This window comes from Oncorhynchus kisutch, linkage group LG11, assembly GCF_002021735.2.
Source record: "Oncorhynchus kisutch isolate 150728-3 linkage group LG11, Okis_V2, whole genome shotgun sequence".
Lineage (NCBI taxonomy): Eukaryota > Metazoa > Chordata > Actinopteri > Salmoniformes > Salmonidae > Oncorhynchus > Oncorhynchus kisutch.
The window spans coordinates 62,548,076-62,571,728 of record NC_034184.2 but is presented as its reverse complement, the minus strand read 5'-3'; the positions used below and the strand labels follow the sequence as shown (position 1 = coordinate 62,571,728).

Here is a 23,653-nt window from a genome sequence, read left to right as displayed (position 1 = left end):
GGAGCGATTGAGAGTGGTAGATCAGGATGAGAAGAGGCTCTCAGCATGTTGAGAGGAGGAGCGATTGAGAGTGGTAGATCAGGATGAGAAGAGGCTCTCAGCATGTTGAGAGGAGGAGCGATTGAGAGTGGTAGATAAGGATGAGAAGAGGCTCTCAGCATGTTGAGAGGAGGAGCGATTGAGAGTGGTAGATCAGGATGAGAAGAGGCTCGCAGCATGTTGAGAGGAGGAGCGATTGAGAGTGGTAGATCAGGATGAGAAGAGGCTCTCAGCATGTTGAGAGGAGGAGCGATTGAGAGTGGTAGATCAGGATGAGAAGAGGCTCTCAGCATGTTGAGAGGAGGAGCGATTGAGAGTGGTAGATCAGGATGAGAAGAGGCTCGCAGCATGTTGAGAGGAGGAGCGATTGAGAGTGGTAGATCAGGATGAGAAGAGGCTCTCAGCATGTTGAGAGGAGGAGCGATTGAGAGTGGTAGATCAGGATGAGAAGAGGCTCTCAGCATGTTGAGAGGAGGAGCGATTGAGAGTGGTAGATCAGGATGAGAAGAGGCTCTCAGCATGTTGAGAGGAGGAGCGATTGAGAGTGGTAGATCAGGATGAGAAGAGGCTCTCAGCATGTTGAGAGGAGGAGCGATTGAGAGTGGTAGATCAGGATGAGAAGAGGCTCTCAGCATGTTGAGAGGAGGAGCGATTGAGAGTGGTAGATCAGGATGAGAAGAGGCTCTCAGCATGTTGAGAGGAGGAGCGATTGAGAGTGGTAGATCAGGATGAGAAGAGGCTCTCAGCATGTTGAGAGGAGGAGCGATTGAGAGTGGTAGATCAGGATGAGAGGAGGCTCTCAGCATGTTGAGAGGAGGAGCGATTGAGAGTGGTAGATCAGGATGAGAAGAGGCTCTCAGCATGTTGAGAGGAGGAGCGATTGAGAGTGGTAGATCAGGATGAGAAGAGGCTCTCAGCATGTTGAGAGGAGGAGCGATTGAGAGTGGTAGATCAGGATGAGAAGAGGCTCACAGCATGTTGAGAGGAGGAGCGATTGAGAGTGGTAGATCAGGATGAGAAGAGGCTCTCAGCATGTTGAGAGGAGGAGCGATTGAGAGTGGTAGATCAGGATGAGAAGAGGCTCTCAGCATGTTGAGAGGAGGAGCGATTGAGAGTGGTAGATCAGGATGAGAAGAGGCTCGCAGCATGTTGAGAGGAGGAGCGATTGAGAGTGGTAGATCAGGATGAGAAGAGGCTCTCAGCATGTTGAGAGGAGGAGCGATTGAGAGTGGTAGATCAGGATGAGAAGAGGCTCTCAGCATGTTGAGAGGAGGAGCGATTGAGAGTGGTAGATCAGGATGAGAAGAGGCTCTCAGCATGTTGAGAGGAGGAGCGATTGAGAGTGGTAGATAAGGATGAGAAGAGGCTCTCAGCATGTTGAGAGGAGGAGCGATTGAGAGTGGTAGATCAGGATGAGAAGAGGCTCGCAGCATGTTGAGAGGAGGAGCGATTGAGAGTGGTAGATCAGGATGAGAAGAGGCTCTCAGCATGTTGAGAGGAGGAGCGATTGAGAGTGGTAGATCAGGATGAGAAGAGGCTCTCAGCATGTTGAGAGGAGGAGCGATTGAGAGTGGTAGATCAGGATGAGAAGAGGCTCGCAGCATGTTGAGAGGAGGAGCGATTGAGAGTGGTAGATCAGGATGAGAAGAGGCTCTCAGCATGTTGAGAGGAGGAGCGATTGAGAGTGGTAGATCAGGATGAGAAGAGGCTCTCAGCATGTTGAGAGGAGGAGCGATTGAGAGTGGTAGATCAGGATGAGAAGAGGCTCTCAGCATGTTGAGAGGAGGAGCGATTGAGAGTGGTAGATAAGGATGAGAAGAGGCTCTCAGCATGTTGAGAGGAGGAGCGATTGAGAGTGGTAGATCAGGATGAGAAGAGGCTCGCAGCATGTTGAGAGGAGGAGCGATTGAGAGTGGTAGATCAGGATGAGAAGAGGCTCTCAGCATGTTGAGAGGAGGAGCGATTGAGAGTGGTAGATCAGGATGAGAAGAGGCTCTCAGCATGTTGAGAGGAGGAGCGATTGAGAGTGGTAGATCAGGATGAGAAGAGGCTCGCAGCATGTTGAGAGGAGGAGCGATTGAGAGTGGTAGATCAGGATGAGAAGAGGCTCTCAGCATGTTGAGAGGAGGAGCGATTGAGAGTGGTAGATCAGGATGAGAAGAGGCTCTCAGCATGTTGAGAGGAGGAGCGATTGAGAGTGGTAGATCAGGATGAGAAGAGGCTCTCAGCATGTTGAGAGGAGGAGTGATTGAGAGTGTTAGATCAGGATGAGAAGAGGCTCTCAGCATGTTGAGAGGAGGAGCGATTGAGAGTGGTAGATCAGGATGAGAGGAGGCTCTCAGCATGTTGAGAGGAGGAGCGATTGAGAGTGGTAGATCAGGATGAGAAGAGGCTCTCAGCATGTTGAGAGGAGGAGCGATTGAGAGTGGTAGATCAGGATGAGAAGAGGCTCTCAGCATGTTGAGAGGAGGAGCGATTGAGAGTGGTAGATCAGGATGAGAAGAGGCTCGCAGCATGTTGAGAGGAGGAGCGATTGAGAGTGGTAGATCAGGATGAGAAGAGGCTCTCAGCATGTTGAGAGGAGGAGCGATTGAGAGTGGTAGATCAGGATGAGAAGAGGCTCTCAGCATGTTGAGAGGAGGAGCGATTGAGAGTGGTAGATCAGGATGAGAAGAGGCTCTCAGCATGTTGAGAGGAGGAGCGATTGAGAGTGGTAGATCAGGATGAGAAGAGGCTCTCAGCATGTTGAGAGGAGGAGTGATTGAGAGTGTTAGATCAGGATGAGAAGAGGCTCTCAGCATGTTGAGAGGAGGAGCGATTGAGAGTGGTAGATCAGGATGAGAAGAGGCTCTCAGCATGTTGAGAGGAGGAGCGATTGAGAGTGGTAGATCAGGATGAGAAGAGGCTCTCAGCATGTTGAGAGGAGGAGCGATTGAGAGTGGTAGATCAGGATGAGAAGAGGCTCGCAGCATGTTGAGAGGAGGAGCGATTGAGAGTGGTAGATCAGGATGAGAAGAGGCTCTCAGCATGTTGAGAGGAGGAGCGATTGAGAGTGGTAGATCAGGATGAGAAGAGGCTCTCAGCATGTTGAGAGGAGGAGCGATTGAGAGTGGTAGATCAGGATGAGAAGAGGCTCTCAGCATGTTGAGAGGAGGAGCGATTGAGAGTGGTAGATCAGGATGAGAAGAGGCTCTCAGCATGTTGAGAGGAGGAGCGATTGAGAGTGGTAGATCAGGATGAGAAGAGGCTCTCAGCATGTTGAGAGGAGGAGCGATTGAGAGTGGTAGATCAGGATGAGAAGAGGCTCTCAGCATGTTGAGAGGAGGAGCGATTGAGAGTGGTAGATCAGGATGAGAAGAGGCTCTCAGCATGTTGAGAGGAGGAGCGATTGAGAGTGGTAGATCAGGATGAGAAGAGGCTCTCAGCATGTTGAGAGGAGGAGCGATTGAGAGTGGTAGATCAGGATTGAGAAGAGGCTCTCAGCATGTTGAGAGGAGGAGCGATTGAGAGTGGTAGATCAGGATGAGAAGAGGCTCTCAGCATGTTGAGAGGAGGAGTGATTGAGAGTGGTAGATCAGGATGAGAAGAGGCTCTCAGCATGTTGAGAGGAGGAGCGATTGAGAGTGGTAGATCAGGATGAGAGGAGGCTCTCAGCATGTTGAGAGGAGGAGCGATTGAGAGTGGTAGATCAGGATGAGAAGAGGCTCTCAGCATGTTGAGAGGAGGAGCGATTGAGAGTGGTAGATCAGGATGAGAAGAGGCTCTCAGCATGTTGAGAGGAGGAGCGATTGAGAGTGGTAGATCAGGATGAGAAGAGGCTCGCAGCATGTTGAGAGGAGGAGCGATTGAGAGTGGTAGATCAGGATGAGAAGAGGCTCTCAGCATGTTGAGAGGAGGAGCGATTGAGAGTGGTAGATCAGGATGAGAAGAGGCTCTCAGCATGTTGAGAGGAGGAGCGATTGAGAGTGGTAGATCAGGATGAGAAGAGGCTCTCAGCATGTTGAGAGGAGGAGCGATTGAGAGTGGTAGATCAGGATGAGAAGAGGCTCTCAGCATGTTGAGAGGAGGAGCGATTGAGAGTGGTAGATCAGGATGAGAGGAGGCTCTCAGCATGTTGAGAGGAGGAGCGATTGAGAGTGGTAGATCAGGATGAGAAGAGGCTCTCAGCATGTTGAGAGGAGGAGCGATTGAGAGTGGTAGATCAGGATGAGAAGAGGCTCTCAGCATGTTGAGAGGAGGAGCGATTGAGAGTGGTAGATCAGGATGAGAAGAGGCTCGCAGCATGTTGAGAGGAGGAGCGATTGAGAGTGGTAGATCAGGATGAGAAGAGGCTCTCAGCATGTTGAGAGGAGGAGCGATTGAGAGTGGTAGATCAGGATGAGAAGAGGCTCTCAGCATGTTGAGAGGAGGAGCGATTGAGAGTGGTAGATCAGGATGAGAAGAGGCTCTCAGCATGTTGAGAGGAGGAGCGATTGAGAGTGGTAGATCAGGATGAGAAGAGGCTCTCAGCATGTTGAGAGGAGGAGTGATTGAGAGTGTTAGATCAGGATGAGAAGAGGCTCTCAGCATGTTGAGAGGAGGAGCGATTGAGAGTGGTAGATCAGGATGAGAGGAGGCTCTCAGCATGTTGAGAGGAGGAGCGATTGAGAGTGGTAGATCAGGATGAGAAGAGGCTCTCAGCATGTTGAGAGGAGGAGCGATTGAGAGTGGTAGATCAGGATGAGAAGAGGCTCTCAGCATGTTGAGAGGAGGAGCGATTGAGAGTGGTAGATCAGGATGAGAAGAGGCTCGCAGCATGTTGAGAGGAGGAGCGATTGAGAGTGGTAGATCAGGATGAGAAGAGGCTCTCAGCATGTTGAGAGGAGGAGCGATTGAGAGTGGTAGATCAGGATGAGAAGAGGCTCTCAGCATGTTGAGAGGAGGAGCGATTGAGAGTGGTAGATCAGGATGAGAAGAGGCTCTCAGCATGTTGAGAGGAGGAGCGATTGAGAGTGGTAGATCAGGATGAGAAGAGGCTCTCAGCATGTTGAGAGGAGGAGCGATTGAGAGTGGTAGATCAGGATGAGAAGAGGCTCTCAGCATGTTGAGAGGAGGAGCGATTGAGAGTGGTAGATCAGGATGAGAAGAGGCTCTCAGCATGTTGAGAGGAGGAGCGATTGAGAGTGGTAGATCAGGATGAGAAGAGGCTCTCAGCATGTTGAGAGGAGGAGCGATTGAGAGTGGTAGATCAGGATGAGAAGAGGCTCTCAGCATGTTGAGAGGAGGAGCGATTGAGAGTGGTAGATCAGGATTGAGAAGAGGCTCTCAGCATGTTGAGAGGAGGAGCGATTGAGAGTGGTAGATCAGGATGAGAAGAGGCTCTCAGCATGTTGAGAGGAGGAGTGATTGAGAGTGGTAGATCAGGATGAGAAGAGGCTCTCAGCATGTTGAGAGGAGGAGCGATTGAGAGTGGTAGATCAGGATGAGAGGAGGCTCTCAGCATGTTGAGAGGAGGAGCGATTGAGAGTGGTAGATCAGGATGAGAAGAGGCTCTCAGCATGTTGAGAGGAGGAGCGATTGAGAGTGGTAGATCAGGATGAGAAGAGGCTCTCAGCATGTTGAGAGGAGGAGCGATTGAGAGTGGTAGATCAGGATGAGAAGAGGCTCGCAGCATGTTGAGAGGAGGAGCGATTGAGAGTGGTAGATCAGGATGAGAAGAGGCTCTCAGCATGTTGAGAGGAGGAGCGATTGAGAGTGGTAGATCAGGATGAGAAGAGGCTCTCAGCATGTTGAGAGGAGGAGCGATTGAGAGTGGTAGATCAGGATGAGAAGAGGCTCTCAGCATGTTGAGAGGAGGAGCGATTGAGAGTGGTAGATCAGGATGAGAAGAGGCTCTCAGCATGTTGAGAGGAGGAGCGATTGAGAGTGGTAGATCAGGATGAGAAGAGGCTCTCAGCATGTTGAGAGGAGGAGCGATTGAGAGTGGTAGATCAGGATGAGAAGAGGCTCTCAGCATGTTGAGAGGAGGAGCGATTGAGAGTGGTAGATCAGGATGAGAAGAGGCTCTCAGCATGTTGAGAGGAGGAGCGATTGAGAGTGGTAGATCAGGATGAGAAGAGGCTCGCAGCATGTTGAGAGGAGGAGCGATTGAGAGTGGTAGATCAGGATGAGAAGAGGCTCTCAGCTCCTGCATAGAGGAAGTGCCCCCATTCTATCCAACTCTTCACAAAGGCACTTGAGGACAAGGTAGGAGACCAGTAAAAGCCCTAATAGGACCTGTAGTTCAGAGGTGAACTGAGGGACTTAGTTGGAAACCCTGACATGTCCCAAATGGCAGCCTATTCCACGTGCGGTGCACTACGTTTGGCCAGAGGCTTATTGGTCAAAAGTAGTGCACTTCACAGTGAATAGGGTGCCATTTGTGGCACATGACATAGCTGACTGCACCCGTGACAGTAACCAAGCCACGTGGTTTTGTGTTGTGTAGTGACAATGTCATAACAACGTGGTCGTATCATTCCGTTCAACTACCTCAAATACAATCACCTCAACTTTTCCTTGAGCTGAAAGGAACACAGCCAGCCACAGCTGTGATTACCAATGGCCCCTGAGAGAGGTAGGGGAGGCTGGCCTTGTTCAGTAAGTGAGCTCCAGGCTTCAATTAAAGGTCCAGGCCAGGAGGATGGAGCGGAGCAGCACTGCTGAGGCTGTTTAAAAGCACATGCACTACAGACTGTAATTGATTTCCCAGTCTGTATCTATGACCGGAACCAAAACGGTCCTTGCAGGGCACCATGCCAGCATTCCAAATGGCACCCTATTCCCTATGCAGGGCACTACTTTTAACCGGAGCCCTAGTGCCATTTCGGACGTAGCTCATTTGCACCCCTGTTAACCCTACCCTCCCTGGTCCTTGAACCCGAGCCTCCCTGTTCCTTTTCTCTGGACTGTACATGACCCCTGCTCCCTGACGCATCCTCCAGAGAAGAACCTCCGTCAAATCTCCCCTTATGCACACACAGGCGCACGCTGCACGTGCTGCGCACACACACACACCAAAAGAAAGTTACATGTGCACGTGCCAGACAGACACGTGCCAGACAGACACGTGCCAGACAGACACGTGCACAAAGTAAATAAATGCGGTCACCTCTGTCGTGACCTTTGTTCGACATGAAGCACCTCGTAACAGGGATCAAACTGTACACTCTTAATAGCTGAACCTATTGATCACCAACACAGTAGACCATTTTCCTGCAAAGCTACGGGCCCTTAGGGACTCTGGGGGGCAGGTCTCTGTGCTACTGTATAACATTGCATTGTTTTAAGTACAGCTAGCTAGCGCTGGGATTTATAGTCTAGTGAAAGATAGATTACAGAAAAGTATGTAGCATGTTGATCTGAATCAACAGATATGGTGGGACTCCGATATGCCTTAACATAATGCATGACTGTATGGGGGCTCATGAGAGGAAGAATTTCAGCCTCTCAAATGGCACCCTATTCCTAAATAAAGTGTACTACTTTGACCAGTGCCCTAGGGGAACTGTCGGGAACAGGGTGGCGTTCGGGAAGCAGCTGGCGTGTTGTGAGTGTGGGGACTTACCGTCCGCAGGGCTGAGGCCCCTGGCTGCAGAGATCATAGAGAGGGAGGGGCTGGAGTGGAGCGAGCGGATGTAGTCCATGTAGGGGTTGATGTACGGGTGCGGAGGGTTAAACGGTGACTCGGCCCCCACGGAGGGGTTCCGGTGGGGGGAGATCCGGATGAGGGAGATGTCGGAGAACGCCGGGCTGCCGGCCAGCGAAGGAGGCCTACACAGACAAATGGGGAGAAAAAACCGTATAGAGGAAATAAGTACATTTACTCTTCTTTGACAGTGTGAGATATTACCGTCAATCTAAGACCTTAGATTGATATTCAGACCTCTGTTCTGTAAAAGCTCATCGGAAGTTGTACATAGATGCCAGATTCCATATCAGTGCCTCCAGAAAGTATTCCACATTTTGTTGTGTTACAGCCAGAATTCAAAATGGATTAAATATATCTACACACAATACCCCATAATGAAAACATGTTTTTATACATTTTTGCAAATGTATTGAAAATTAAATACAGAAATATCACATTTACATAAGTATTCAAACCCCTAAGTCAATACATGTTAGAATCACCTTTGGTAGTAATTACAGCTGTGAGGGTTTCTGGGTAAATCTCTAAGAGCTTTGCACACATGTATTGTAGGATATTTTTTTTCTTCAAATTTCTTCAATCACTGTCAAATTGGTTATTAATCAAGTTTTACAGTAGATTTTCAAGCAGATTTAAGTCAAAACTGTAATTCGGTCACTCAGGAACATTCACGGTCTTCTTGGTAAGCAACTCCAGTGTAGCTTTGGCTTTCTGTTTTAGGTTTTGTCCTGCTGAAAGGTGAATTCATCTCCCAGTGTCTGGTGGAAAGCAGACTGAACCAGGTTTTCCTCTTTTGCCTGTGCTTAGCTCCATTATGTTTCTTTTATTCTGAAAAACTCCCCAGTCCTTAATGACTACAAGCATACCCATAACATGACGCAACCACCACTATGCTTGAAAATATGGAGAGTGGTACTCAGTAATGTGTTGGACTTGGCCCAAACATAACACTTTGTATTCAGGACAGAAAGTGAATCGCTTTGCCACATTTTTTTTTGCAGTATTATTTTAGTGCCTTAAGTTGCAAACAAAATGCATGTTTTGGAATATTTTTATTCTGTACAGGCTTCCTTCTTTTGACTCTGTCAATAAGGGTAGTACTGTGGAGTAACTACAATGTCGTTGAGCCATCCTCAGTTTTCTCCTCACAGCCATCAAACGGTAACGGTTTTAAAGTATTGACCGGGTGTATTGACACACCATCCAACGTGGAGTTAATAACTTCACTGTGCTCAAAAGGGATATTCAATATTTAGCTTTTATTACTTTTGGCCATCTACCAATAGGTGCCCTTCTTTGCGAGGCATTGGAAAACCTCCCTGGTCTTTGTGGTTGAAACTATGTTTGAGATTCACTGATCGACTGAGGGACCTTAAGTATGTGGGGTACAGAAATGAGGTAGTCATTCAAAAATCATGTTAAAACACTATTATTGCACACAGAGTCCATGCAGCTTATTACGTGACTTGTCGAGCACATTTTTACTCCTCAACTTATTTAGGCCATAACAAAAGGGTTGAACACTTATTGACTCAAGACATTTCAGCTTTTCATTTTTAATTCATTTGTAAAAAATTCCCAAAACATAATTCCACTTTGACATTATCGTGTGTAGGCCAGTGACAAAAACATCTACATTTAATCCATTTTAAATTCAGGCTGTAACAAAACCAAATGTGGAAAAAGTCAAGCAGTGTGAACACTTTCTGAAAGCACTGTATGTTTCAAAAGTCAGCCAACTAATATTTATATGGTTTAGGACACACATAAGTATCATGCTCATTGAAATACTATGGAAATAGTCATGTGTTCCTTCTCTCCACTCCCAGTCAGCCGACTGGCAATGCCAGCAAATGAATGGTGACACTATCACCCTCCATCTGCACTCTACAGGGCCCGAGCAGAGAGAGAGAGGGGGAGAGAGAGAGAGAGGGAGAGAGAGAGGGGGGAAAGAGAGAGCTGCATTCTTCCTGCTCCCTCCACAGACATTTCCTCAGATCAAAGGCTGCATTCACCACTGTGTCTTAATCAGACCAAAACGTCAGGCCACTTTCACCACTAGACTAGCCACCATGTCTCGCTATAGAAGCTAGCACTTCTCATAACTTTGCATTCCTGTCAAAAAAAACATTTATCAATTAGATATAAACCCATTAGATATCTATTTAGGTTGTATTTAGGGCACATTCAAGTGTCTAAAGAGCTTTACGTGGTAAGGGTAGTGAACTCAGTCATTACCAATGAGTAGGACCCACAAACATTATCTGTCTAACAAAAACTACATTGTGAAACTAAATGTGCTGTATGAAAAATCCTGTTCGCTACACAGCAAATGTGTACATTAGAACCTAGACATCTGGCTCCGCTACACCAGAGTGAATTTCCTGAGGAAGAAGTTCAGAAGAATCGACTAATACCGGTCCAGTTTTATAATTGGCTAAGAGAGCTTGAAAACTTCATAATGATGGCCTTGAAGACAAAGCCCCTCCCTGGAGGATGAGGAGAAATCCACATATCAGCCTAGACATTAAGAGGCTGGGAGATTAGAGTGAATTAGACCCTCCACTCCTCCACTGTGGCTCTTCATAGGACTGACCTGTCACTATGGTCCCCAGGAGAAAGAGGGGAAGAGGTGAGGGGGAGGTAGAGAGAGGTAGAGAGAGGTAGAGAGAGATAGAAAGAGGTAGAAAGAGAGAGAGAGAGAGGTAGAGAGAGATAGAGAGAGAGAGAGAGAGAGAGAGAGAGAGAGAGAGAGAGAGAGAGAGAGAGAGAGAGAGAGAGAGAGAGAGAGAGAGAGTGAGGTAGAGAGAGAGAGAGAGAGAGAGAGAGTGAGAGAGAGAGAGAGAGAGAGAGAGGTAGAGAGAGACAGAGAGAGAGAGAGAGAGAGAGAGAGAGAGAGAGAGAGAGAAGAAAGAAAAGACAGTGAATGAGCAAGTGAATAATTGAGAGAGAGAAAGAAAGAAAGAAAGAGTTCAACAGAAAGAGAGAGAAAGAGAGAGTAAGAAATGTAATGTGAAGGAAGGGTCCAGAGTTTGGATCGGAGTGATCTTGAGCAAGGCCAGGGGACCGGAACATCCCAATTACACCCTTGGACCCTGTCCCCAAGTCCCCTACCGGCTACTCTTGTCCCCTCACCTCCCTCCCTATCACGGCCCCTTAATGAAAGAGCTCAGGCCAACAATGAACCCTGAGGAGCGGAAATACTGGAGCACACACACACCCCTCTATACTTTTCAACAAGCTTGCGGCAAATAACCCACAAGGAGTTTGAAAGCTCTCTCTCTCCTTCTGTGTGGAGTGCATGACGACATCGTCTGTGTGATGCTGTAGCAGTTATGTGTGGAGTACTCTTATCCTCTCAAGGGGAGTTGTTTCTATTCAGGAAACAATGCAAAGGAAGCTGATTGAAGTAAAGGTTGGAAAAGAGTATTCAGGGGGAAAAAATATATACATTTTGGGAATGCAACCTTACGTGCTTCTGGACTAGCTTGGGGTTTCTTGAGAACCAGTAGCCTTGAAAACGAATGACTAGCGAGTGACTCAAGGTCAATGAAACTGATGGTTCCACTAGATTCAGAGGTCACGTTGACTATGACACCACCTCCATCCTCATGGATTGGTTCTGCACGTCTCCAATTCAGAGTCATGAGAAACGTTTTACTTCCTCTATCATTGGCAGAGGGCATAGCAAGGGCACCCCTCTCCCTGTTCCACTCCGGGGCACAAGCTTGTGTGTGTGTGTGTGTGTGCGCACAGCAAATTGGCCAGTGTAACATTTCTAGTGTTGATTCAGGAGTTACGTACGAGTGAAATTAACACTCCGTGGTGTACAATAACCCCCAGTGTTGGTGTTAATAACCAGAGTTATTGTTGTACACTGTGGAGATTAAAACAGTCCCATCAAAACCACACCCATCATTATCATATTTCCCAGCATGCTCTACAGCAGGTTGATTATTATTAAAACAAATCTGGTCGATTTTTTTTAGGATTGTTTTGGATATCTGTGTTTTTGCATGTACATTAGGCAAATTAGGCTTTACACCATGCAGTGTTAAAACAATACCCACACATTATTTACTGTAGCACTATACTGAGAAAGTGTAACAGTATCAGCGCTAAGCAAAGTGAGTGCAGAATATAGATATCTTCAACAACAGTCTAGCTTCAATATTCACCACCTGTACCTACCCTAATACCCATCACCCACTGGTGCAAGAAAACAAAATGGCTTCAATACAATTACTTCAGAGAAAGACTAACGGTCTGTAACACTTATTACAACTATAAACTGGGCAACTAAGTGACTACTGGACACACATAAACTGTGGATAATCAGTACAGAGTAAGAGTGTGAGTGAGTGAGTGAGTGAGTGAGTGAGTGAGTGAGTGAGTGAGTGAGTGAGTGAGTGAGTGAGTGAGAGAGAGAGAGAGAGAGAGACAGTGTGAAAGAGAGAGTGTCTAGGGGAGGGGACTAACAGAGTGCTGCGAGGCTCCGAGCAGAGTCCTCCACATGCCCAGCCAGCCCTCCCCTCCATCGTCATGACGATGATTAACCCTGTCACGCGCTGGCCGCGTCTCTACACGGTGACCCCGGCTAAATGGCTCCCGTCCCGTTGTTTTTCCAATTAATTTAGCGCATAAGAGCTAAAGAGAAGGGCCTGGGGGGGGGGGGGGGGGGGGGGTTAGGAAGGAGAGAGAGGGGGAGGAGGCAGAGATGAGGGGGGGGGACGTGTGTTGAGAATGTGGGGAGAGGGTAACACAGTACATGTGGTCAGGGGGAGAGAAAGACGGAAGACATGTGGTAAAGATGGAGTGGGGGAAGGAGAAGGGGGACGTATTTTGGGAGGAGGTAGAGAGGCAACATGTGGGACAGGGGAGGTGAGGTTTTAGGGGAAGAGCCAAGGAGAGGGTATACAGTATGTGGGAGAGATGAGGGGAGTGGTAGAGTTATAAGGAAAGGAGAGTGGTGGGGAGGGAGGGAGAGTATATGGTATGAGGAACAGAGTTGGGATAGAGGAGGGTTGGTGAGGTGAGGCGAGGCGAGGCGAGGGGAGGGGAGGGGAGAGAGTCAGGGCTGATCCAGCAGTTGAAAAGGGGGAGAAATGGAAGGAGATAAGAGGGAGGGTGTGCAGGTAGACTATGAATGGGGAGGGAGGGATGGGAAGTGGAGTAGTTTAGCCATTGTGAGCCAGGGTGGAGTATGAGGGAGAGGGGGAGTGGAGTAGTTTAGCCATTGTGAGCCAGGGTGGAGTATGAGGGAGATGAGGAGTGACAGGAGGAGGAAAGAGGAGTGGACTCAGGGGGTCTGTAGCTGGGTGTGAGGGGATTTGAGGAGGACAGGACTGAGATAGATGGTAGGGAGGGGTGTCTGTGTGCATGTGCGTGTGGGCGAGAGAAGAGGTGAGAGAGAGAGAGTGAGAGAGAGAGAGAGAGAGAGAGAGAGAGAGAGAGAGAGAGAGAGAGAGAGAGAGAGAAAGAAAGGTGGATCAGTCCATCTCTTCTGCATCTGCTTGTACACATGAATCATTATGATGGAGTGCATTCTGACAGGGAGGAATCTGATGGTGTGTGTGTGTGTGTGTTTGTGCGTGTGCGCAACCCAGAGGTACCCGGCGAGTGAGGTACCTAGCGTCTTAGTTACACCTGATTTAAGATTTACATCAAAGCTGCACCCCGGGGAGCTCGAGACGCCCTGGCTTAGCAGGGTCACGGTATGCAGCGAGACAACAAGAAAAAAGAAGAAAAAAGAAGAGAGATGCTCTCTTCCACTTCCCTTCTTCCACTCCTCCACTGCTCGATTCCTATTAGCTCCTCTAAGGCGATATCCTGCATGCTGGCCCCTAGGAAAGAGGGAGTTGCCTCCATATGGAAACCATTTCCTCTCACATGGCCTCTCCTCTCCTGCCAGAACTGCTCTCAGAGACATCGGGCTTTATACTTTATACCAGGGCCCAATACCAGGTCAAACGTAGTGCAGTAAATAGGGGACAGGGTGACATTTGGGACGTATATTGCATGTTGACATGGGGCGGTCTGTGGATTCTGGACTGTTGTTCTCATTCTGGCAAGAGTATATACACTTTCCTATATTAATATAAATATGATACCGTTTTTTCCCCGCGGTGTGTGTCTCCATGTAAATCTGGTCTAATTCTGTAAATGGAGCAAGGTTGTATCAACATTATGCCTACGATGATTATATCGTTTTTGGGGGAGTGCTCCAATGTCAACACAGCACTGTGGCGAGGGATGATGACCTCACGGAACCACAGAGGGTATTATTGTGGTGGAGGGAGGAGTTACAGTAGGGCAGAGAGACTGCCCTACCAAAACAACATCCTATGGACAACCAAATCCAAACAACATTGCAACTCCCAGCACCACCCTTACCACTTGCTGTATACACAGAGGGACCCTCCCAAATGGTATCCTATTCCCTATATAGTGCATGTATAGTTCCCTATACATCACATTGAAACAGCACAGAACCAGGTCACTACAACACTCCCTACACCCTCCATCAATCCATCCATCCACCAGAGAAAATGTGAAGAAAAAGGGAGATGGTGGGTTGGCTGCTTCTGTTCCCAGACCGGGTGAGAGAGGAGAGGAGCCGAGATCAGTCGGGCAACAGAGGCCTCTCCTGGCCCCAGCTTGACAGCGTCCCCCCCCCCTCCCTCCATCCCTCCCTGCCACCCCTCTGAAAGTCTAAACCAGAGAGGAAGAGAGGGGCTCCTGACGGCGGAAACAGCAGACGCTTTAAAGCTCCTACCCTTTCACTGAGATCAAAGAGGCCACGGCTATACAGAGCCTGAGCCATCCCAGACACAGAGAGTACGACAAGGAGGGAGAGAAGGAGAGAGCAGAGAGAGAGAGAGAGAGAGAGAGAGATAAAGAAAGAGGAGGGAGAAAAGGAGAGAGAGCAAATAGAGAAAGAGAAGGAGCACAGAGAGAGAGAGAGAGAGCATGACTCCTTCAGTACTGAGAGAAAGTGTGTATTTGTGGTCTGGGTATACGAGAGAAATCGCCAGAGTGCCTGTATGTTAATATGGTGCTTACTAACCTTAATGAGTATGGAAATCGTGCCATTTCTACATTTTGGCATTGCGCCACATTACTCCTACCGAATATAAACTGAGTTGCCTTTTCCATATTAGTAATGACAATTATATAGCAGAGGTGATTAAACTTAGGCTTATTTCATTTTGAAATCCAAATAGTCTGCCTTGACTCAGACAAAACCTCTGGTCCCAATTACAGGGAGTTAATGGCTAGAACATTACACACACACACACACACAAACACACACACACACACACACTCCTGCCTAGCTTTAAACTGTTACCTAGCAATCGTCTCTATAGCACAGCCACGTCATTAACTACTGAAGCTGGTTAACAGGCTGTGTGTGTGTGTGCGTGCGCGTGCATGTTTGTGTCCGTGCATGGGCGAGTGTGTGCGCGTTAGACCCAGTGTCGTGTTTTGCCGTGACAGCTTGGCATGTAATCTGCAGGAGAGAACGGCCTCCAATCAAATGAAATGTTATTTGTCACAAGCTTGGTGAAACGACAGGTGTAGACTAACAGTGAAACGTGTTCACGAGACTCGTAGTCAGGCAAGATGGACGCGAGGAGCTCAAAGTGAAACAGTATATGGTCACTTCTCAGGAGTCATTTGGGGGCTACTGACAGCAAGAAATCCTCATCTCAAGTCAAGCCAATAATAACATTGTTCCACGTGGCTGCATGGTTTGAAGAGAGTTTGACTAATGAGCAGCAGCAGTAGTTATGAACCGAGCACATTTACATTGTGTGTACTAATCAGATTAAAGCTGGTTTGAAATACAGGTATTGGTTTATTGCCTTGTGCAAGGAAGGGTACATTTGTGATTTAGACAGTCCAGTGATTTCAAAGGCAAAGCTATAGGACTGTAGTGTACTTGTAACTCAAAGGGGCACCTAAAAACCCTAAACCTCATCCTACCATTCACCTTCATGTTGTGTTTGTCTCCTACCACCGTAGTGAAGGGATCAGCACCATTTAGAACAGGGGTCACCAACCGTTTCGGAGACAAAATGCGAGCCGAGATCTACCGCTCAGATATTTTATTATTACTTACACTAATGCAAGCCTATGCAACATTAACTCATTCAAAACAGTTCTGTAGCAATCAGGTTTGTGCAGTAGGTTTACAGGCCCATTACATTATCATTGCATATTGGCTATGTTTATTTTATTTAACCAGGCAAGTCAGTTAAGAACAAATTCTTATTTTCAATGACGGCCAAGGAACAGTGTGTTAACTGCCTGTTCAGGGGCGGAACGACAGATTTTGTACCTTGTCAGCTCGGGGATTCCGAACTTGCAACCTTTCGGTTACTAGCCCAACACTCTAACCACTAGGCTACCCTGCCGCCGCTACGCTTGAATAGCTCTGCTAATGTTGTTCTTCTCAGACCATTTTGAAAAGATATATATTTTTTAAATTGTTATATAATCACAATGGTAATAGATCATTTGTTGTATTACTTGTAAGGCACAGCTGAGTGAGCATTATATATATATATATATATATTTACTGGACAGATGGCCTTCATCTGATGGTCAGTCTGAGGGGAGGGAGGGAGCAGTGGTGAGGCTGACTCTCACCCTACTCACCATCCCTCTGCTCTCCCTCTCTCCCTCCACTGAGGGGACATAGTCTTCCAGCTGATGGCCAAACTCAAGTCTGCCTCATCCACCAACTCATGTTGTTACTCCTATGACCAAATACACTGGAATAGTACTAGATATTAAAAAAGACAAACCGCTAATCATAACAATGCAGGTTTATAGAAACAATCATTTATACTCATTTAATGCAGCGACAGTGTTGGTTGTAGCGTGTGGAAGTAGGGAGAACACGCCTTTTATGGCTTATAAAAATTTTGAACAAATTGTTGACGGTGCTGAATAGCAACTTAAACGTGAATTTATTCATAAAAACAGCAGCTATTTGTTGTATTCGTTGAGTCTCTCTCTTGTCGTGGTTCTAAAAGTTTTGAAATCTCACAGTATCAACTTTGCTGTGCGTTCGAAGGCTTCTTTTTACAGTCTATGATTCCAGCATACTGTGCAGACACGGTGATCTATCTGATTGGCCAGCGATAGGCCTATAGGTGCACTTGATCTTCTCCCTGGGCCTGCCGGGTAGGCGGAGTCCTACCTCCAGACACATGAAATGGTTCAAAATGGCAACACTTTGCCTTCCTGGCACCAGGGCTGCTGAATCAAGTGCACGAAGCAAGAAACAAATGTAAAACAAAATAAGAACGCAAGGCTTTATCGTTGGGTTTTTTACAGAAAGGTTTGGTGATCGACCGGTTGGTGACTTCCACTTTAGAATGTCTCTCTACTCTGCCCGAATATGAACCCTGCCTGTGTCTGCTTGTGCTTAAGGTAGAGAGCAGGAGGAGAGAGACAGGAGGGGCACGTATGGGGTTGCCAGGCGTGCCTGTGTGTAACTATGCCCCCCTGGCACTAAAAGGGGGGGGGGGGCTGGGAGTTCTGTGACCCCTAACATCAAAGGGTCAGAGAAGGGGGGGGGTTCTCTAATTCATGGTCCCATCAACAAGGAGGAAATCCCTCTCTTTGGGATAAATTGCTCTGTTGGTTCTGGAGGAGTGTCAGGATGTTGTATACAGTTAACACGCCACTATCTGCTGCTGGACAGGGAGACGAGAGAGAGGGAGAGCGCTAGATCTGTGTCTCACACAAGGAACACACACAACAACAACAAAATCCCTGCTCCGCATACATGCATGTGCGTCGGCACACACACACACACGCACATACACGCACACACACGCACACACACACACACACACACACACACAGGCGAACATCGCACAATTGTCCTGCAAGAAGGATTCACATCCCAGCAGGCATGATACTCCATGCTATTACTGGGATAAGAAGCTTTGTTCAACAGGAGTCAGTGAGTGTGACAGGCTCAAGTCATAACAGCTGGGCCCAGGTGTCACACACACACACACACAACACACATACTCCTGTGAACTCACCGCTCCGACAGTGTGAAGTCACAAACGTGTGAAAGCCATCAGTGTACACTCTGGGTAGAAGTTTCCCTTAGGCACAGACCTAGGATCAGTTTATATCTTTCAAGTACCTTAATCATTAGGGAGGGAGATGGAAAATGTACCTTAGATCAGTGTCTAAGGGCAACTGCATCCTCCATACTTACTGTACTGTGTGACCTTGGAAGTGACAATTGAGTTAATGTTAGGCAAGGTCAACTGGATCAGTACACACTTTTCAGTTGTCTATAAAAGGCCCTGTCATTTTGTTCCAAATTGTGGCAAAACACAATTGCCATGAATGAGTGAATGTTTTTGCCTTTTTAAAGAAACGTTTATTTTGCTGCTTGCGTCTCAGCAGGCTTTTTCACAGGCTGTTTGGAAAACCATTTCCACACCGTAATTAAACGTAATTTCAGCCATCGAGATAAGGAAGTCTACCAAAGCGAATGAACAAAGTGTACACACCAACAACAACAAAAAATCACAACATGAAAGTGAAATTATACAAAATGACTCTGCCTTTTTCCCTGTGATTTGGAAGTTAAAGATGCAGTTCAGGATCTTAAGCACTTACAAATTCGTAACATATTGTACGATTTTCTTCTCACTTTTTTATGCTCCTTTGTCATACTTGACGGTCCTTTGCGGTTCTTTACGGTTTGCTAAATGTACTCCCAAGTAACACCGAACAACCCACTCTAACCAATCCCCTTTCATCTCACTTTGCAAAAAAGTCACAGTTGGTTGCCCTTGTTCAAAGTGAGAGTCAACATTAAATACAAGTGGACTTAACCTTTTTCACAGGGCTTGTTTGAGTTCCTCTGGCATGCCCCGGGCTACAGGGAGGAGAAAAGGGGACTCCTGGGTGTTGAAAGAGAACAACTTCAGAAAGAGAAGGGGAAGTACATCTATCATCAGCACATCCTCTCAGAAAATGTCTCCATCCTCCTAGTGCCTTGTACGCACGCACACACACCACACACACACACACACACACACACAAACAGTGCCTTAAATAGCCAGGTATCCTCTACAACCCATCGCCTCACTAACTCTACTCGTCTGTAATGAGTTGTGGTGTTAGGGTTGGGGCCCAGGTGAGAGAGATGAGAGGTAACATTGCCCCGGGCTGCTAGGGCAGCGGTGTATCAGTGTAGTGGTCAGAGAGAGCTCCCTGTGAACCACTTCAATTCACTCTGTCACAGTGGGCCTCAGAAATGAGCCACTGCACAGACGGACCCGAGCTAATCACAAACAAAACACACAGTGACCAGGAAGGAGAGTCTCACTCCTGGAGAGAGCTAATCCTCCAGAGAGAGAGAGAGAGAGAGAGAAAGAGAGGAGAGGAGAGGAGAGGGAGAGGAGGAAAAAGAAAGCAAAAGAGAAGGAATCAACTATTTCCTCTTCAAGCACGGAAAAAAGCAACTTCAAATCCATTCAATTTTTCCTAACATATACCCGTTAGAGGAATGAATGAGGTAGGTAAATAAAACATTGCCTGGACAGAGTAGAGGAGGCAGTCGGGCAGCAGAAGCGGGTGGGGAAGTGAACGGGACAGACAACATACTTTATTCATGCCATTTCATCCATCTTGCTGGACTAATAAAATGTCAAGTGGAGTTGCCTGATATTTAATCATGAACGTGCTGGGCCACATGGTGGTGTTGCTCCTCTGCCTCAGCCCACACCATCCCAGGCCTCGGCCCTGCATGATCAACCTTCGGGCTGGTTAAGTACGCGAGGAACCTCATCAGTAAGAAGGGCATTTCACACCCGTACACAATCTCACCCACCACATTATGCTACTGTTTAAGGAGGACACACAGCACATATATGAAATAGCTCTCCATATATTCAGAGTACTTTGGTGAGTTAAATCGAGGTGAACTACTACGAAGGTTGAGACACGAGTCAAGCGGGGAAAAAAACACCCTGCCCCATGTGCACATCTAAAGACAACATCGATATCTGAACTCGCCAGTCTACCAGTCCACTTCCCATCAACGTTTGTCTCTCATTTGATAAAAAGCAATCCCTTTCAGCCTGACATAGGCACACAGAGACTCAGCAGCACCAAAACGCTAGTTGCATTGCTTTCAACAGTTCTGACGCGCCGTAGCTGTGTGCATGACTGTGCATATGTGTGCTAGCTCCCGCGGGAGGATGCGTGAGGTGCTTCCCACGCTGACCCCTCTCTGAGAGAGCGCGGTATCGCGGGGAGTCGAAGGCAGCAGAGGTGGACTCTTTCTGTTGCTCAATCCAAACAGCTAAGCTCAGTGGGACAGGTGAGAATGTTCTTCTCCCATTAGAATAATGGACTCAAGTTATACGAATAGTTGACTCCAGATTTCATTGGATAAGAGAGATACGGCGCAGAAAGAATAGAGTACCTTATGTGAATGTGATTCGTATCCTCAGTGAAGGGAGTAAAGGAAGAAGAAACATGGTGAAATGCCACAATAGCTCAAAAGAAAGAATGGGAATGGAGAAATGGCCTCATAAGGAGGAGTGAAAAGGAAAGCTAGGGTCAGTTGTGGAGAGAAGATCATTAACTCATTTCCTTCACTGCTAAAGCTGTCGATGGTCATCGGAACGGTTTAACAAATGTTAATCAGACAGTTTTTTTTTTTAAACTGCAACCTGTGGTAATATTATATAGTGTTAAATTCATGTTTTCCTCCGTTTACTTGAAGCTTGATGAGGGGAGAAGTGGATGGAGAGGACTGAGGAGGGGGGCTTTCTGGCGAATAGCAGGCAGAATTTACGGCCCTGTTCCCTAGATCTTGTTACTTGCTATAACTGGCCCCCAGAGTGAGATCAGAGGGCCCCGAGCCCAAGACGGAATAATGGGAAGTCCACATTTCTACACTTTCATCTGACGGACCGGTTCTGCCTGCCTGAACAGGACAAGGGTCTCAGTCACAACACTGACAACATACTGTACTCTCTCTTCAATCACATTATTTTGAATTTTCTTAACCTAACAATAAGGTTAACAATAAGGTACAACAGACATGATGTAATGACATATTTTCTCAAAAGTATAACTTTGTGTGTTTTAGCAAAATCTCTTATCCAGTTTTTATTTTGTACAAATGCATGTTACTGTATAAAAACAATTCATGCAAAATAATATTCTAAGATGAAACAAACATCAAAAACAAACAGCTGTTCTCTGCCCTCCCTCTGAACCTCATACCTCCAGTGCAATAGATTGGTTGGTTTCTGAGAGCATCAGAGTGCATTGTGGGTAATAGGTCCAAGTGTTTTGTAATAGCTGCTAATGAGGAGGGAGGGGCCTTTAATAAGCCAATTAATAGAATGTACAGACTTTTAATGTGACAGCTGGCTCCTCCCACAAGCCTGGTATCCCCTCAGTCAACACAGTATTCATAAAGCATCTCAGAGCAGGAGTGATGATCTAGGATCAGATCTTCCTGTCCGTATAAATGTATTCATTATAATTTAAAAGGCTAAACTGATCCTCAAACAGCACTCATACTCTGAGAGGCTTTATGAAACGGGCCCTGGAATACTGGGATTTACCGAGGTCTTCCTTATCAATAGCATTACGATAATCAATCAAAAAAAATCAGAGTACATTAATTCCGATTTCAGACAGAAGATGTGGTATTTACCTACAAAAAATACAAGGCAATGTTTATATGACCCCCTTTCAAACAGCCCCTTATTTACCACTTTTTTGCAGGTATAATATCCCTTTTATACATATCAGCGGGTAACTAGCAAATAAGGAGGGGTGGTGGGGTGTTGTTAAACCATGGGGGCGTTTTGCATTTTAGGGAGGTGTTAAACAATGGAAGTGTTAATGGATTTACCTGCAAAAAAGCAGAGAACCATTCACATAGACCCAATAACTGTATTTTGATTACAGGGTCTGTGAAAATGCAGGAATCATGGCTTTTTTGTGTGTGTGGCTTTTTTAAAATTATTCTTTTTTATTTTTAACCTTTATTTAACTAGGCAAGACAGTTAAGAACAAATTCTTATTTACAATGACGGCCTATCCGGCCAAAGCCGGGCGACGCTGGGCCAATTGTGCGCCGCCCTATGGGACTCCCAATCACGGCCGGTTGTGATACAGTCTTGATTCGAAACAGGGTATCTCTTTTAATTTGACATGTTTTTAACCCCCCTGCCCCTTTTAGATATAAGAAAAGGGCTGGAAGAAAAGGCAGACATGGTCAATTAGTGGGATTTTGGTCTGTATATGAAAGGGATATAACAGAGGGAATGTCAAAGATAGAATGTTGTGATAATGGTTGCTTGGTGGTATTTTAAAAATAGTTATTAAAGGTCAATTGAAATCACAATCAATCACTTCCAATGTTGTCATTTATTTCGTAGCATATCGTGTCCATACACTTCTTTTGCACAGATACAATTGTATCTGCTTTTTATTTTCTGAATCTTCATTTATTTGGAAGAAAAATCTGAAGATGAAAAGCATTATTCAACAAACCCAACTTAATATTTGAAATGGCGAGTGATGTAATGACATGGTTGTCGAATCTTCCCATTATGAAATTGACAGTTGAGCACAAGTGCTTTGTTAACCTTAGGCAGATTGAACACACACACACACAACACACACACACAGACACACACTGACATGCTGATTGACACACACGGCTAGCTGTTAGCACCTGTCTGTTATCTCCTCTCCTCCAGACTCTCTCTTCCATTGTGCAACATGGGCTGGCTACAAATTGAGATCTCAAATATAAAACAGGAGGGTATTAGATTTCTGTACAGAAAATCAAATGTACTAATATGTTACATGTGGAAATTCAAAAAGCCACTAGTAGACAGATGAATATTATTCTTGTAGTCAAATAAATTATTTTCTGTCGTCTTAAAGGAATTAAACCTACAAAGACCCCATGGAAATGTACAGAGAAACAACTGGGTTATTCATTTTACCTTGTTTTTTACTACTCAATAAAAATCAGAATCGCCAGGGGCGTGTTCTAATTTATTTTGGTATATTTCAAAAGCAGGAAAAGGACATTTTCATATAATTTTTTTTTTTTTGCATGTTGATTTGGGTGGAAACAAAAATATGTGATGTACGGCAAAAAAATAAAATAATAATACAGTACCACCTATTTATATTAAAATAGCTATGTAGCTGTGAATGTAATATTAATAAATATCCTATATTTCTTTATAAAATGTATATTTCTGATATATCAGCAACAATACACATGCAATAACCATCAGAAATAGAAATATGTATTCCATATGTCCTAATAAAATGTATGTAATATTGTCCACAACAGTCTATGTGTAGTAACCATAGAAATAGAATTTCTAGAATATACTGTATGTATATGGTAGTAACAGCAGCTCATAAGTAGAATTTAGCAACATGGCCAAACAGGTTTTCTTGGGTAATGGCTCAACCGTAAGCCTGAGCAGGGCCTGTCACATGTCGTCTGCCTAATACTTTCTCGGCATCCTTCATCCGGTATCCATCATCCTCAAAATGCACAGGTGCCTTCAAAATATCACGCTTCATTGCACTGTCAGTGAGGGAAAAAAGAGGACACCGTCCATTTAGGTTTTCAAAACTGGTGTATTACAAAAAAAATAGATATAACTTCAATCTGCCCACATTTCTGCTTATAGGCATTTATCTCCTTTTCTCTCTAAATCCTGAAATTGCTTGAGAAAAAAAAAGCGAGAGAGAGAGAGAGGGAGATACTTCTCCCGCCTCTCTCGTCCATTTCACAGAGTGGCGCCGCAACTTTCTTTTTCTCCCCTTTTTCTTTCTCCAGTGAAAATTGAAGAGGCTTTATGTCAAATAAGGCTAAAGTCAGCCTCTCCATATCAAGCAACG

At 46.1% G+C, this 23,653-nt stretch overlaps 1 protein-coding gene across 3 annotated transcripts in view; it reads right to left on the bottom strand.

Annotated features, from left to right (window-relative positions):
• LOC109899441 (transcriptional activator GLI3-like) overlaps nt 1-23,653 on the bottom strand; it is a 141,199-nt gene that overhangs the window by 33,792 nt on the left and 83,754 nt on the right. For 2 of the 3 annotated variants that reach the window (XM_031836078.1, XM_031836080.1), the window contains exon 5: nt 7,625-7,839. In XM_031836078.1, the coding sequence (XP_031691938.1) occupies nt 7,625-7,839 (215 nt within the window). The remainder of the gene's footprint in view (nt 1-7,624; nt 7,840-23,653) is intronic. The other variant, XM_031836079.1, reaches the window with a different exon arrangement.